Source organism: Panulirus ornatus, chromosome 8 (genome assembly GCF_036320965.1).
Source record: "Panulirus ornatus isolate Po-2019 chromosome 8, ASM3632096v1, whole genome shotgun sequence".
NCBI classification, from domain to species: Eukaryota; Metazoa; Arthropoda; class Malacostraca; order Decapoda; family Palinuridae; genus Panulirus; species Panulirus ornatus.
Genome location: NC_092231.1, coordinates 16,551,482 through 16,566,896, shown reverse-complemented (window position 1 = coordinate 16,566,896; position 15,415 = coordinate 16,551,482). Strand labels below are relative to the sequence as shown.

Below are 15,415 nucleotides of genomic sequence, written 5' to 3'. Positions count from 1 at the left end.
GCGACACACTGATGCAAGGATAACATAGAGAGAGAGAGAAAAACACTTCATGACATACAAGATGTAATAGTAAAAGCATGACCATGTGGTTCGAGCAGCTGATGTGACAGGGATGTAAATGGGAGATTTTTTTGGGGGGGTGGAGGGTTGGCAGGGGTGTCACACAGGGGAAAGGGCTGCCAGGGGTGTCACACAGGGGAGAGAGCTGCCAGGGGTATCACACAGGAGAGAGGGCTGCCAGGGGTATCACACAGGAGAGAGGGCTGCCAGGGGTATCTGCAATTTCTCGATCCATTTGTTGAAACTTTTCATGATGTTTAACTTCATTCCTTATTCTCCTAATTCCTTCATCCATTTGTTGTCACTTTACATTCTGTTCATTGAAAAAAAACAAACCTTCACATCGATAAAGGTTCCATCTACTTCATTCTTCAATGCTCCTCTAAAACCCAACAAAACCCAATAATAAAACCCATAAATTCCTCTTCAACCCGCTTCCTTCTAACTCAACTGGCCCTCCTCCGCTCTTCCCTAAGACTCTTTAAGTTAGTTCGGTTCCTACACAACAAAAAATCTTTGCTTTAAAACTTCAGCATAAAAGCGATTAAAGACCACACGCTTCATTGGATTTTGGCAGCTGCTCGGCTGAAAGTACACAGTTGAGGTATTACCGTTATTACAGAACTGGTGGGTCATGATGGTTACTAGTTAACTCTTCACAACAACATTTAATATCAAAGTGAACTGAATATATCCATGCGTTGGATAAACACAGGGGTGAGGCGCATGAAGAGAGATAAAGTGGCGGATATACAAAGGATGTTTACAGAGAACATACCACGGCTGCCCTTGGTTGAACATAAAGTGATGAATGATTAAAGAAATACACTAGTTGACCTACCACTACCACAGAGTCTAAATCACAGAAACCGAGCTGTTCACCTGCATAGCTGTGCACCTGTTCATGGACTGTTTAGGGCGTTCACAATGATAGGGATGGAACTAACCCTGTATCTGTCTGTACGAGCTCTTGACTTATTGTGGTAACAAACAGAGGTTCGTGGTAGAGGAGCATCGCGGAGAAAGGGGGGGTCTCGTCTCTGTGACGGGGTTGAGTCACCAGTTTATTGCCAAACTGTCGTGTGAGCTGCCGGTGTTGGTCGGAGAGGGATGACATGTTCAGCAAGATGACAGCCTCTTGTTAGGTGTTGTAAGCAAGGCCCAGGGTGATTCTGCATGGCCTTTTTCGTACTATTTCTGGCTGGTCCCTCGGTGTAGCTGCCTGTGAGGAGGGGCCAGGCTAGGGAGGCGTAGGTGAACTTAAGAAGAAGAGAGAGAGTGTAGACAATCCTGAGCTCGACGGGTGGAACGCCTAATGATTTCAGTCGACCGAGAAGGTACAGACGGTATGAGGAGTCTGAAGTCTCTGACTGCCTGGATGATGTCAGAGACCAGTGTGATGTCAAAGGGCAAGATGTTGTCTACAGCTCGAAGTGCTACATCACAGTCTTCATGTGGTTGATGGTGACGTCGTTGGCCGTAGTCCACTCCTGAAGGAGGTTGATGATGTGTTGAAGGGCACTGAGGTCGGGTTAGCTGACAGTGATGCTCCAGGTTGGTAAATACGAGGAAGCAGAGCGGCCCCACCCTGGTGCCCTGCGGTACGCCGCATGTTAGTGGTATTGATGTCCATCCATGTGGCTCCCCTAAAGCGGACGGTTTGGTGTCGACCGGTCAGGAAGTCCGCCAGCCACGAGACGAGACGAGACACCCCCGTGGTCCCAGGTCGACGGCTTTTGTTTTTGTGACGATGTTATGGGTGTGTGTGTGTGTGTGTGTGTGTGTGTGTGTGTGTGTGTGTGTGTAAACGTTTACAGTCTATCATATCAATTAAAGAAAAAAATAACTGTCTTAGAAGCAGTGGCTGTAGAAGTTCCTACGATCAACCACACCAGTTTAGGTGATCAATTCTTATGCATTGGTTCTACGAGTTTCTGTGGGGGACTTGAGATGTGATAGACTGGGACTAGAGGGAAGTCTATGAGGAGAACAAGACTTGAGGTGACTCCCGGGGATGAGGTAGATGATGTGGTCGAGAGAGAGAGAGAGAGAGAGAGAGAGAGAGAGAGAGAGAGAGAGAGAGAGAGAGAGAGAGAGAGAGAGAGAGAGAGAATGGTAATCGTAAGTTTGCGGTGAGGCAGGACTTTGGGGGTCTGGACAGGATGGGAGCTGAGGTAGGACGAGGGGGTCAGGTTAAACTAGTCTTCCCTTACAAAGTGCTCTACCAGCACCCTCATGTGGAAGGCGTCCCAGGTTAGGGTAATATTGGACAGGAGGGTAAGACAGTATCTTGGGCAAGACTGGAGGCTAGGGTAAGACTATATACATAGGGGAAGGCTTGGTCTTGAAGCATGACTTGGGCTGCGGTGAGTGAGGCTGGAACAAGACTGCGGCTTAGGACAAACTTAGGAGTCAGCGTGGTAATAAGATCAGGGGAAAGAACAACTTTGGGGTCAAGGTAATTCTGGGGCTCGGGTAAGCTAGGGCGAGAGTGGGATTAAGGTAAGGCTGGAGCCCGGGTAAGAGTGGTGGGGGCTGAAGTAAGACTAGGGCAAACGCACGACTATGGAATAGGTAAGACTGGGGCTTGAGTAAGACTTAGGCTAAGGTAAAACTGGGGTGAGATAAGAATGCAGCTCTTGAGGCTAGAATAAGACTCGGATAAGGTAAAGACTGAGGCTAAGGTAAGACCTGGGTCAGGGAGATAAAACTGGAAGTGGGGTTAAGACCGAGTCTGACACTATGATGATACTGGGGCTCATGCCAAGACTGGACCTGGGATGAAAAAGAACTGGGGACGACAGAAGCTGGGGGGCAGGACAGGGAAGGATAGACGATAGGGCGGCCTGGGGAGGCTAGACTCAGGGGCGGGCCTGACAATGGGGCATCTACTGAGGGAAGAGTGTCGCTGGGGTAAGACTGGAGTTGAGGTAAGACTGGCGCTTGTGACAAATGGAGATTAAAGACTGACTTAACACAGGATGAGGGCTGGGCCAAGATTGGAAATGGGGCTAGACTGAGGCTAAGGTGAGACTTGGGGTTACAGTAAGACTAGAAGTAGGACCAAGTCTGAACATGAGGCCCAGGCTGGCCACTGTGAGCTGTGTCCCCTCGAGCTTACAGACGTGTCAAGGCTGAACACGGTAAAATCTGATTCTGAACTGATCCTTGTATATATATATATATATATATATATATATATATATATATATATATATATATATATATATATATATATATATATATATACGAATCTACTTACAACAATGGAAGAAGACTTTGAAAGTACAGCGTGCGGTACTGAGCCTTCCAGTAATGACTGGGGTTAAGCACACTCATCCTCCGGAAACATATCTTCTTCGGGGTCACAGAATCAGAGTGGAGGTCATACTGATACAAGTCGTAATTTGTAAACATGTTCTCGACTTTATGACACGAGAACACAAGGGCCACATCTGCTGGGCACGAGAGGACCACTAACGCACCACATGTCTTATGATGATGACTCCTTTATAGGTGGCTACGTCGTGCCGTTGGATCAGTTGGTACCTGCGCCAGGCATCATCACCCGTTAGGCAGGTACGTACGAGAGGCGAGTGGATGGTTAGGACGTTATCTCCCCGGGCCAAGCGTGGACAACGACGGAGGTGATGTAAAGTACGGGCCAGGTGAGGAGGGTTGCAGATGCCTCCCCTCCCGTGTGTGGCGTTGAGGGGAGGGAAGGAAGGAGGAGGAGAGATGAGACTAAACCCTTACTCAAGAATGTGTGAGGAGCTGAGGTGGTGTTGGTGGTGGTGTGGGGGGAATACAACAAGAGAGGGACAGAGGACAGGAGAACCTGGTGGTCCATGACGAGCTTACCTCTGATGTATTACCTGGACTGTGGTTGAAACAGGTTAATGAACATAAACCACCTCCCCCTACCTACCTACCCGCTTCTCCCTCCGGCGCAATTGCCAGCGAGGAAGAAAAATAACGGACAGAATCCCCAAGTGTCATGTGGGAAGGAAAGTGCTGGAAAGTTTATAGGAGAGGTGGGACAGGATTCTGAAACAGAAAAACGGGGTTTCGTGACACTTATCTAAGCGAGATTATTCACCGCTACCGGATACCACTGTGAGGTACTTGTTAAGTCTTGAAGGTAACGGTGCAGTCTTGGCAGCGAATTCCTCTGCGGGTAGATTATTCCAGTGCCGCTCTACGGGTCTGCCTGTGTTGCTATTCCATTGCCTTTCTTTTACTGCCATACCGATATATCTGGTCACTACATCTCTGTTATGGTGAAAAAAAATTTTCTTATGCCATATTGCCAAAATCATTCATCATTCTGAATACTTCTGTTAAATCCTCGAGAGGTCGGCACTTTTTTTCACGGAGTGATGTCAGGTCTTTGAGTCTTTCCTTTTAAGTCTTATTTCTCAGGATTAGTTTGGTTGCTCCTCTTTGAATTTGTTCTAGTGGTTCTTCATCTTTAGTCATCGCAAATGAAGTCTGACAAATACGTTGTAAAGGATGAATATTGTACTCTGTGTCTTGTGATCCACACTTCTACCTATGAACTCTCGCATCCTTCTGGCTCTGACGTAAGTAGCCAGCCATTATTTTCCAACGTTTCGGGTCATTATTGATAATAATCTGCCCCAGGTCTTTTTCTTCTTCTACCTCTGATAATGATTTACCAAACATTATGTATATGTGATTGCTATCTAAGTGGTCGAAGTGCACCATCAGTTGATCTCAGTACCTTTGATTCTTCAAGCAGTTCGTCCTTCGACGAGGGTATACTGCCTAATCTCCTCTCGTCTGCAAGCTTCCCGTAATTGTGATGGTGAGTCTTGCCTGCAGGTCGTTGATGTAGACGCTGGAGAGCAGGGGTGCTGGGTGTGAGCCTTGTTGTACCCGTTATCTTATGGAGCCAGACGGACACTTCCCTACTAACCACTACGCGTTGATCCCTCACTGTGAGCCTAGTCTGATACCCACTATCGGACCCTCGGATATCAATTCCTACGGCGTGAGCTGTAATCTTACTTAACAATACTTTACGTGGTACTTTATCGAGAGCTGTGTGATAACTCCAGATATTTAACACATAAGTGTATTTTTGACTCCCATTATGATGTATGAAAGAGCTTAAAAACTATTCGCTAAATATGACCTTTTGTCCATGAAAAATTTTGTGATCCGTTATCACTGTGTGTGTTGTGATGTGGGGAGGAGGACTGTGGTGGTGGTGGAGGGGAAGATGACGGTGTTGGAGGGGCAGATGACGGTAGTGGTGGTGGAATGGGACGACGGCGGTGATGCTGATGGAAGGGAAAATGATGGTGATAATGGTGGAGGGGAAGACGATAGTGGGGGTGGTGGTGAAAGGAAAGATGACGGAGGTAGTGGTGGAAGGGAAAATGGCGGTGGTGATGGTGGAGGGGAAGACAACGGTGGTGGTGGTGGTGGTGGAAGGGAAAATGGTGGTAGCAGTGGAAGAGAAGAAAACGGTTGTGGTGGTGGAAGGGGAAATTATGGTGGCAGTGGTGGAAAGGAAGATGACGGTGGTGGTGATGGAAAGCGACAGTGGTGATGGTGGGAGGGAAGACGACGGTGGTGGTATAGGAAGGGATGACGTTCATGATGGTGATGGAATGGAGGACGTTTGTGATGGTAATGGTGGTGGTGATGGAATGGAGGACGTCCTTAGTGGTAGAGGGAGGGAAGACGACGTTGCTGGTGGTGGAAGGGATGACGTCCGTGGCGATGGTGGGAGGGAAGATGACGATGGTGGTGGTGTTGGTGGGAGGGGAGGCTAGAGACGGTGGTAGTTGTGGGAGGGGGACGATAGTCGTGATGGTGGGAGGGGAACGATGATGGTGGTAGTGAGAGAGGCACGGAGGGTGGTGGTAGTGGTTGACGGGGGCAACTGTGGTGGTAATGGGTGGGGGGACGAAGGGTGGTGGTGGTGAAGGCGGAGGGAGGGAGGACGACATGGAGGTGGTGGAGGGAGGGAGTACGGTAGAGGTGGAGGTATTGGAGGGAGGTTGGTGGTGGTCATGGTGGGAGGAAGGACACAGTAGTGAGGAAGGGATCCATTGATGGTTGTGTGACACGGATGGTGAGAGGGTAGACGACAGTGATGGTTGTGAGGAATGGAGGACAACCGTCGTGGTGGTGATAATGATGGCAGGGAGGACGACGGTGGTAGTGGTGCGAGGGAGAAAGGTGGTGGTGATGGTGGGAAGGTGAATGAAAAGTGGACATAGTGGGAGGGAGGACGGCTGTGGTGATGGTGGGAGGGAGGACGACGGTGGTGATGGTGGGAGGGAGGACGACGGTGGTGATGGTGGGAGGGAGGACGGCTGTGGTGATGGTGGGAGGGAGGACGACTGTCGTCAGTGTGGGAGGAAAACAGCGGTAGTGGAGGTGGGAGAGGAGGAGATGATGCCGATATCATTTCTGGAGGGAAGATATCGGTGGTGGTTTCTGGAGGGAGGATATCGGTGGTGGTTTCGTAAGGGGAGGACGACAGTGGCAGCTGCTGTGAGACGCAGGAAGTCAGCGTTGATAGCGGCAGGGGGCAGGACACGTTGGTGATGGAAGGGAGGACGACCATAGTGATGGTGGTGTTGGTGGGAGAGAGCGCGACGGTGTGGGCGATGGGAGGGAGGACGATGGTGGTGAAGGACAAATATGGTGGTGGAGGAAGGTCGAGGAAGTTAGTAGCGGTGGTGGTGGTGGTGGGAGGGAGGGAGGACGAATGTGGTGCTGGTTGAAAGCAGAGTGGAAGAAAGTGGGGGGTTTTGGAGGGAAGGGAGGCAGCGGGAGGAAGGAGGGTGTTGTTGTTGGGTTGAAGTTTATATGATTAGAAGGAGGACGACGGTGGTGGTCTGAGGGAGGACGACAATGTCGGTGGTAAAAAGGGCAAGACGACGATGGTGATGGTGAGAAGGGACGACGGTGGTGGGGGTTTAAGGGGTGACGATAGTGGTGGAGGTGTGAGGGAGGACAACGTCGCGGTGGATGGGAGGAGGACGGACATGGTAATGGTGGGAGGAAGAATAATGGTGGTTTTGGGAAGGCGATGATAGTGATGGTGGACGGGAGGAAGTCGGTGATGGTGGTGGGAAGGAGGATGGATGTGATGGTGGTGATGGTGGTGGTGGTGATGGGGGAAGGCAGGAAAACTGTTTATGGTGGGAAGGTGCGAGACGGTGGTACAAGTGAGGGAGAGGACGATAGTGGTGCTGTTGTGGTGGTATGGGAGGGAGTGGACTGGTAACTGGGAGAGTGAGAACGAAGATGGTCCTGGTGGTTGGAGGGAATACGACGTTGGTGTTGGCAGAAATGAGGACGACGAAGGTGGTACTGGCGGTGGCAGCACGTCGGTACTTGTGGCGAGAGGGTGGACGGCTGTGGACTTGGTGGGAGGGTGGACGACGAGGATGATGGGGTGGAGGAGGGCGATGGTGGTAGTGGGAGGAAGCACAAGGAGGGTGGTGGTCGTCGTCGTGGGAAGGAGGGATACGGGGACGAGTCCATGACACTGGAGGGAAGGTGGAGACCACGAGTCTCGTGTTGGTGGGAGGGGTTGCGACAGTGGTAGCGGGAGGAGGGAGAGCGGTGATACCGGTGGTGGGTAGGTGGACGACAGTGGTGGTGGTGGGAGGGAAAAGGACGACGATGGTGGTGGTGGTGGGAGGGAGGACGATGATGTTGGTGGTGGGTACATGGATGAGAATGATGGTGTTGGTGGTGGGAGAGAGAGAGCGATGGTGGCGGTATTTGAAGGGAGGATGGTGAAGATGAAATGGAGGAAGATGTTTTGTTAATGGTGGGGAGGGAGGGCGAGTCTGGCGGTGTGGTTAGGAGAGGGAGGAAGATGTCGTTGATGGCAGGGAGGAGGACGCTGATGGTAGTGGGAGGGAAGACGAAGTAGGTGGGAAAACGACACTGATGGTGATGGAAAGGAGGACTATGTGGGTAGTAGTGGGAGGGAGGAGGAGGAGGTTGATGGTGGTAGGAGGAAGGACGAGGTTGGGTAGCGGGAGAATACAGATTGTTGTGGTGTTGGAGGGGAAGACAGCGGAGGAGGGACGATTGTGGTACGGGTGAGACGAACGGCGTTGGTGTGGACAGGAGGGAGAAGACTACTGCGTCGGTGGCTTTGATGGAGAGAACAGGAGTGTTGGCGGTGGGAAAGGAGGACGATGGTGGTCCTAGAGGGAAAGAAGACGATGGTGGTGGTTGTGGTATGAAAGGGAGAGATGTCGTTGGTGGTAGGGAGGTCAACGATCCTGGTAGGAAGAAAGACGACGTTGGTTACCGCATGACGGAGGATGAAGATGGTGGCTGTGGTGAAGATAACGATGCAAGTGGCAGAGGTAAGTGGGGACACTACTGGTGGTGCTGGTGGGAGAAGTACTGTAGTGGACATTACTGGTGGTGTTGGTGGGGGAAGTACTGTAGTGGACACTACTGGTGGTGTTGGTGGGGGAAGTACTGTAGTGGACACTACTGGTGGTGCTGGTGGGAGAAGTACTGTAGTGGACATTACTGGTGGTGTTGGTGGGGGAAGTACTGTAGTGGACACTACTGGTGGTGTTGGTGGGGGAAGTACTGTAGTGGACACTACTGGTGGTGTTGGTGGGGGAAGTACTGTAGTGGACACTACTGGTGGTGCTGGTGGGGGAAGTACTGTAGTGGACACTACTGGTGGTGTTGGTGGGGGAAGTACTGTAGTAGACATTACTGGTGGTGCTGGTGGGGGAAGTGCTGCAGTGGGCTCTACAAGTTAAATATAAGATAATAATGATGATGATGACAGTGATAATGGTAAAAATGTTAGTGATAATGATCATGACACTGAAAGTGATGATGATGAGGAAAATGATGGTGATGATGATACACAGCTATTCTGTCACTAACTGTACCCGAGGCTATGAAAGTTCACACGTCACTGCTAGGACACCAACTGAACCAAGTCCGCCACAGCTGACTCAGTGCCATGTCCTCTTTCAAGAGAGCAGATTTCCCAGGAACAGAAGGAAGGGAGTAGTGAGACAGGCTAGGTACATGGAGGAAGAGGAAGCTAAGCTGAGTATCTTGCTCAATATCTGGGGTTACGACAGACTTATCGTGTGGTGAGGCCACTTGCCCATCCACTCACATTATGCAAGTGTCTCAAGCAGTGTTCTCCTACTTTTGTATAGGTGTATTGGGATTTCTCACTTAACAACTGTATTTCATTATTGTTGTACAGTTCATCAGCAGTGTGACTGTCCATGGTACTATGGTCACGTTTGCTTTCCCTGACTGCTAAGGTCTTCTACAGTCGTATCTAATCTCACAAGCATGACCCCCTAACAGTGTTGCAGCCACTGTAGAAACGTGACTGACGTCCCTCCTACGTTACAACACCTGGACTAGGGATGCCTAGTGTTCAACAGTCTTCTTTAGTGAGGTTCAAGGGGTCATGCTGCAGCCAGGCAAAATTCAAGGATTAAGTGGCTTCCACATGTGCAGTTGGGGATACATGGCCGGCAATGTGGTATGAAACACGACAGGTGGATGTAGACACGAGAAACCTCATCTGTACACAGTGGCAAAGGACATGAGAAGGAACCATTTATGATATAGAATGTAAGAATTAAGATTAGATTATATACTAAAACAGGAGCAACTTGCCTGGAGGAGGAGAAATTCAACTGGTAAATGCTGCATACGGAATGAATACTTTACAATCATTCACATGGATCTGTGTCCCATGAGATTCATGGAGCATGGGTTAGGATGTGATATGTGGGATGTTATCAGAATACATGAAGCAGTATCTATGATACAAAAAGCAAGGGTAAATATACATAAAAAATATGATCTAATACACACAGACACACACAGACACACGCACACAAAGTAAAACAGGATTTGGGATACACACACAGAGTAGGATGTAGGTTGCAGGTACTAGTCATGACGAAGATGGGAGTTGACCTTTGGACTCCAGGATGCAGGAGGACCCCAGGGCGGCTGTGTGGCTACAACATGTCACTGGGACTCGAGGGTGAGTGAGGGGCAGCACCTCAGCTGACCACCTCCTGCACTCCATCACCTGGTCGCGCCTGACGCTCTCAGGTGGATCTCAGACCCTTGCATTCGGCGGTACCATCCTGGAGCATGACACTCGACCCTTCAACACGATGGTACAAACCTTGGGTACGATGGACTGGCTTTTAACTTGATCCTTCAGGGTTACGTTCAAGGCAGGGCCATCATAAGGAAGGACCGTACCGTCGTGCTCAAGGATGGTACCGTCGCTCTCCAGGGCCGTACCTTCGTGCTCAAGGACCGTATCCTCGTGCTCAAGGGTCGTACCGTCGTGCTCAAGGGCCGTACCCCCGTGCTCAAGGGCCGTACCCCCGTGTTCAAGGGCCGTAACCCCGTGCTCAAGGGTGTACCCTCGTACTCAAGGGTCACCTCAGCAAGTCTTGCTGGTATCATGGCATGCAACTCGTTCAAAATACAAACATGGGTGAAAAACACTGTCCCCTCTCAAGCTGTTGGTAGCCTGGCTGCTTCAGGCACCGACTTCTTCATTACTCAAGTGTTCAGGTCACGTTATGATGAGGTGATCTACAGGTTTCAGTGCTGTTTGTATTTTGCCAAGTTTGTTAAGCTCACCACAGATGCGTTAGGCTCAGCCCAGGTGGACGAATGTTATGCTCAGACCTTCAGCTTACATCCTCTGAAACTTTTAGCCACCAACTCTCTGATCAGCTAGCTGGTCGTCTGACCGATAATACGTGGGTACATTGAAACCACATCTGTTCATAGTCTGGCAAGAACATTTGTCAATCTGAGTGAACCACTGTGAACATGGGTTAGTGGTCGTGGAGGTAGTGAGGCGACGTGGACGACCAGCCAGAAGGGGTCTGGGAGAGGCCCTGCGTCGCCTCACCTCCTCCACACATCATCATGCAGTTTGTGCTACACGCTCCTCACGCTGCTGCTGATGTTAGCGGCATCGTCCGAGGCTCACCGCGAGATCGCCCGCGTCAGCTCAACGTGAGTAGCGTACACGACAACAATACGGAGGTTAGTGGTAGGCTACACAAGGTTAGTGATGCAGAACACACAAGAACTCTTCTAACCTTTAGAAAGACTGTCCTTCTCATTTGATCCCGCTGAAAAAGAAGAAGCGAAACCGGTCATGTCAGGAAGTGGGATGGGGGGGAAGCTGCGCTCCCCCGGCTGCCGCCCGCCTCCCGCCTGCTTCATCCCAGGTCGAACAATGACAGCGTCCCCCCTCCAGTGACCGCTGCTGACCTGGCAGGCAAGCAGGCAGTCCCGGCTGGTGGGAGAGGGTGACTTCCTCGTCCGGGATGGGAAGTACACAGGCGGGGGGTGGCAGGCACAGCCGCAGGGGACGCTCAACACCCACTGTGCCGTTAACAGGCATCTCGGCCCCGGCACCAGGACCCGAGCAATGGCCAACAGGTAATGATAGTGAGGGAATACTTCTAGTGCTTCTAATACACAGAGAACTCAGTCATCTCTCTCATGGTCTTTCTATACAGAGTGTATTTCAATCTACAATGCTGTCTCACTACTGGGGCCCATGTGCCCCTCAAGAAGACCACTACTTACTTACATAAGAACACTCAGCTTTCTGGAATTAAAAACAAACTTTGTTTAGAAAGTTAATGCTAGACCTTGTTCTGGTTTCCGTGTACAGCTGAGGTGTTTATGACAAGAACTCTGGTATTCCGTGTTGGCTGCTAAACTACCCCTGTTGGCCGTGGTGTTTCAAACTTATCATGCAGTGACCTGGGTCCGTTGACTGGGTGCCACCGAAGGGCCGAGAGACATGTTCACGACACGATGTGGGCGACTACCACACCGCTACACCATCATGGTCCTCACGCCTCTGACAGTGGTAAGTGGCGACCCCGTGGACTGGGTGTGTGGAGCGCAGACCCCACAGCCAGCCCGGCACCACTAGGCTGGACCAAGCGACCTGCAGGGGTGAAGGCCCAGGTCAGCCAGGTCAGCAGGGATGAGGGCCACAGGGGCTGCTGCATGGTGACGGCTCCCGACACAACCTGCTCGCTCACCTGGGCGATCTGACGAACCCTGGAGTGAATGTTCCGCCACCACTGAACACGGACGTCAAGTGGAACTAGATGGCAAAAGTGACTCATACGCAAACAGCAACAATGATTATGGCCAGGTGTTAGAACGGAACATTCACTCCAGTCCCAGGGTCACTCTGGTGAGGGAGCATCGCTAGTGCCTGAGCCTGGAGGACTCACAACAAGACACCGTCCACAGGGCGCCACGCACTCACTGCCCACCTCCACACATACACACACTCTGCTGCCGTATGTCTGTGACGCTAAACTTACACCTGTGGTATTATGTATCTCTGACTAGTCTGAGATATTCCCTGGGTGTAGGTACACCGTTCACAGCCAGAGGCACGCTTGGCCCATGTGCGCAGGCTGAGGTCTCGTGACACCAATGGTGTAGAGGTGGGAATCAGCTGGAAGGTAAACACATTCTAGAAACACAATAGGTGTCTCACTACAAGAAAAAAAAAAATTTCGTCTATGGAAGCAGACTACTCCTGAAAATGTAACACTGAGAAAATAACATGTCGTAAACACAAGGGGTTGAGGGACACATGACAGGCCAGGGGAACATGGGATGCTGTTGAAGACACATACCAGATGACACCCTCGACCCATGGTCCCTTGTAACCCTCTCATGACACCATTCTAGTCTGTCATTACCTGACTGACGACACACTCCTAGAGGCATGAGGGAGAGGGGGTGATGGAAGATCTGAAAGGGGGTGTGGGGCTAGCTGACCTCAGGGGTATAAACATTCACTGTTCTAAACACTTCTATGAGAGGAGACGAAAGTCAACTCATTCTCGAAGTAAATGTTCAGTTACCACACCAAGGAGGCGGAAGCACGGCGAATGGGCGTCTAATTTGACAATTTTTTCAAGCCTGTAGGGAAAGCTGGTGCTGTGGGAGGGAACGGAATGGTAGTTGGGGAGGCAAGGGCTGCAGTAGACGGGTTGGACCCTCAACTTATTTCCAGTAAAGAGAATATTTTGCAGCAAATTCTTGGATGAGATGAAGAGCTAGTTGTTTAGCTTCCTGTGGCGCTCCTGTGCAGGACACAAGACCAAGACTTGGTAGGTATGTGTGTGTGTGTTTGATGGAAGCGAGCGATGTATAAGTCCAGATGTTGTACCAAGGGACCTGGTTGGTGGCACCGTCCGGCACGAACACATCTGATATTTCAAGTGGGACCTAATGGCAGGAATATATTCAAGGAGGATCCAAAGCTAAGGTTGATCTGGATACGGAATATCAAACCCTTAAATACGTCAATATGACCCACCGAGTACGATGCCCTTATTCCTTGAGCAAGACGATCTAAACCTTCAAGTATGTGTGATAGTAACCCTTGAGGACGGTAATCTTCGTCCCTATACTCAAGGTTTAAGTGATCATACTTAAGGGGTCAGGCAGTCCTACTCAAGGGGTCGTACTCGACAGGTTAATTCGTCGTACTGGAGGGATTAAGACATCGTTCTCAAAGGACTAAATAGGTTCCATGATGGCAGGGGGAGACGCTGACAAGTCAATACATATGCTAGCAGTCAGCTAGCAGGGTAGCAGGAGCCAATAAGACAGGGTCACTGGAAAAGATACACGTCTAGATTTAACACATGTAAGACTAACATGATGAATTCAAGGAAGTTATAATAGAAGTATTTACACCATATTATGTACGTGCACTTAAATCTACACTACTTAAAAGAGATTTCACTAAAGATTACGCTATAAACAGACTTTAATTTCTTTCTAAGAGTAACATATATATATATATATATATATATATATATATATATATATATATATATATATATATATATATATATATATATATATATAATGACTAACACATATAAAAAGGAAGTTTTGGAAGAAGTAAAGACGATGATGTTATTCTGCTGACGTTTGGAAACTTGTAGACCAATCACAAGGTGACATCATCTCGGGCGTGTGTGATGTGTGTGTGTTTATATATATATATATATATATATATATATATATATATATATATATATATATATATATATATATCATCTATTCATTTATCTTTATATAAACCTTTCACCAATATGCGCCTGAAGATTCGAACCCGGGTCAAGTACTCGACCATCGGGGAGTGTCACCACCCTATGGCTATGACGGTACAAAAAGTCCCACCCACCCACCTCACCTCAGACCGTCACATTCTATGATCCATGAGATCCCTCACCGCCAACTCTCGTGACCTAAAGGATGAAGAGAGAGACCCCGACCGCTGTTCAAGGCTACAGAAACACTCAAATCAATCCCCTTGGTCTCACACTACGGTCATATATGTAAACCTCGACCATGTTGTATACCGTCACATAAGATCGATGTGAATCATATACCTCCAGGATCGGAACTCGGTCTCAAATACTCGACAACATCGAGGAATGTGATTCTAGACCTTGCCCGTGACGATCCGGTCGTCTCCCTGACGGTCGAGGTATCTGACCGGATGGTTGAACATTTCAAGGTTGAACCTCGCCAAAAGGAGGGTATTTTCAGGTTATGCCTCGCCAAAAGGAGGGTATTTTCAGGCTATGCCTCGCCAAAAGGAGGGTATTTTCAGGCTATGCCTCGCCAAAAGGAGGGTATTTTCAGGCTATGCCTCGCCAAAAGGAGGGTATTTTCAGGCTATGCCTCGTCAAAAGGAGGGTATTTTCAGGCTATACCTCGCCAAAAGGAGGGTATTTTCAGGCTATACCTCGCCAAAAGGAATGTATCAAGACTTTAACTGTCATACGGAGCAATACAAGGCCAAGCCTCGTCCTCAAGACACTCGTAACCAAACCTCGTCACAGTCATTTCTCGAGGCTAAACCCGGCCGTAGGGACAATGTCCAGGCTAACACGCTCATGCTGAACATCTGAGCCTAAATCTTGTTATCAGAACACGTCAAGGGTCAACCACGCTGTACAGCACATCTCAGGGATAAACTCCCTGTCATACTGAGTTTATCACTTGACACGCTATTGATGTTACCGGACTCCTCCTGTCTGTGAACGCGACGGTGCACATCTCAGGGATAAACCCCCCGTCATACTGAATACATCAAGGCTGTCGATGTTACCGAACTCCGCTTGTCTATGATTACGCCGCCAGTGGAAAGTCACCTTCATCGAGGTTGTATCATCGAAGTGCCATGTCAATGAAGAACTTGACACTACAAAGAGTCCATCCTTTCGCTGCCACTGATCGTAACGCACATTTG

General features: G+C 49.6%; 1 protein-coding gene across 1 annotated transcript in view; it reads right to left on the bottom strand.

Moving 5' to 3' along the window:
* The window catches only part of LOC139749848 (solute carrier family 4 member 11-like), an 898,465-nt gene that overhangs the window by 270,327 nt on the left and 612,723 nt on the right, over positions 1–15,415 (bottom strand). The window contains exon 4 of the mRNA XM_071664173.1: positions 11,199–11,231. Coding sequence (XP_071520274.1) covers positions 11,199–11,231 — 33 coding nt within the window. The remainder of the gene's footprint in view (positions 1–11,198; positions 11,232–15,415) is intronic.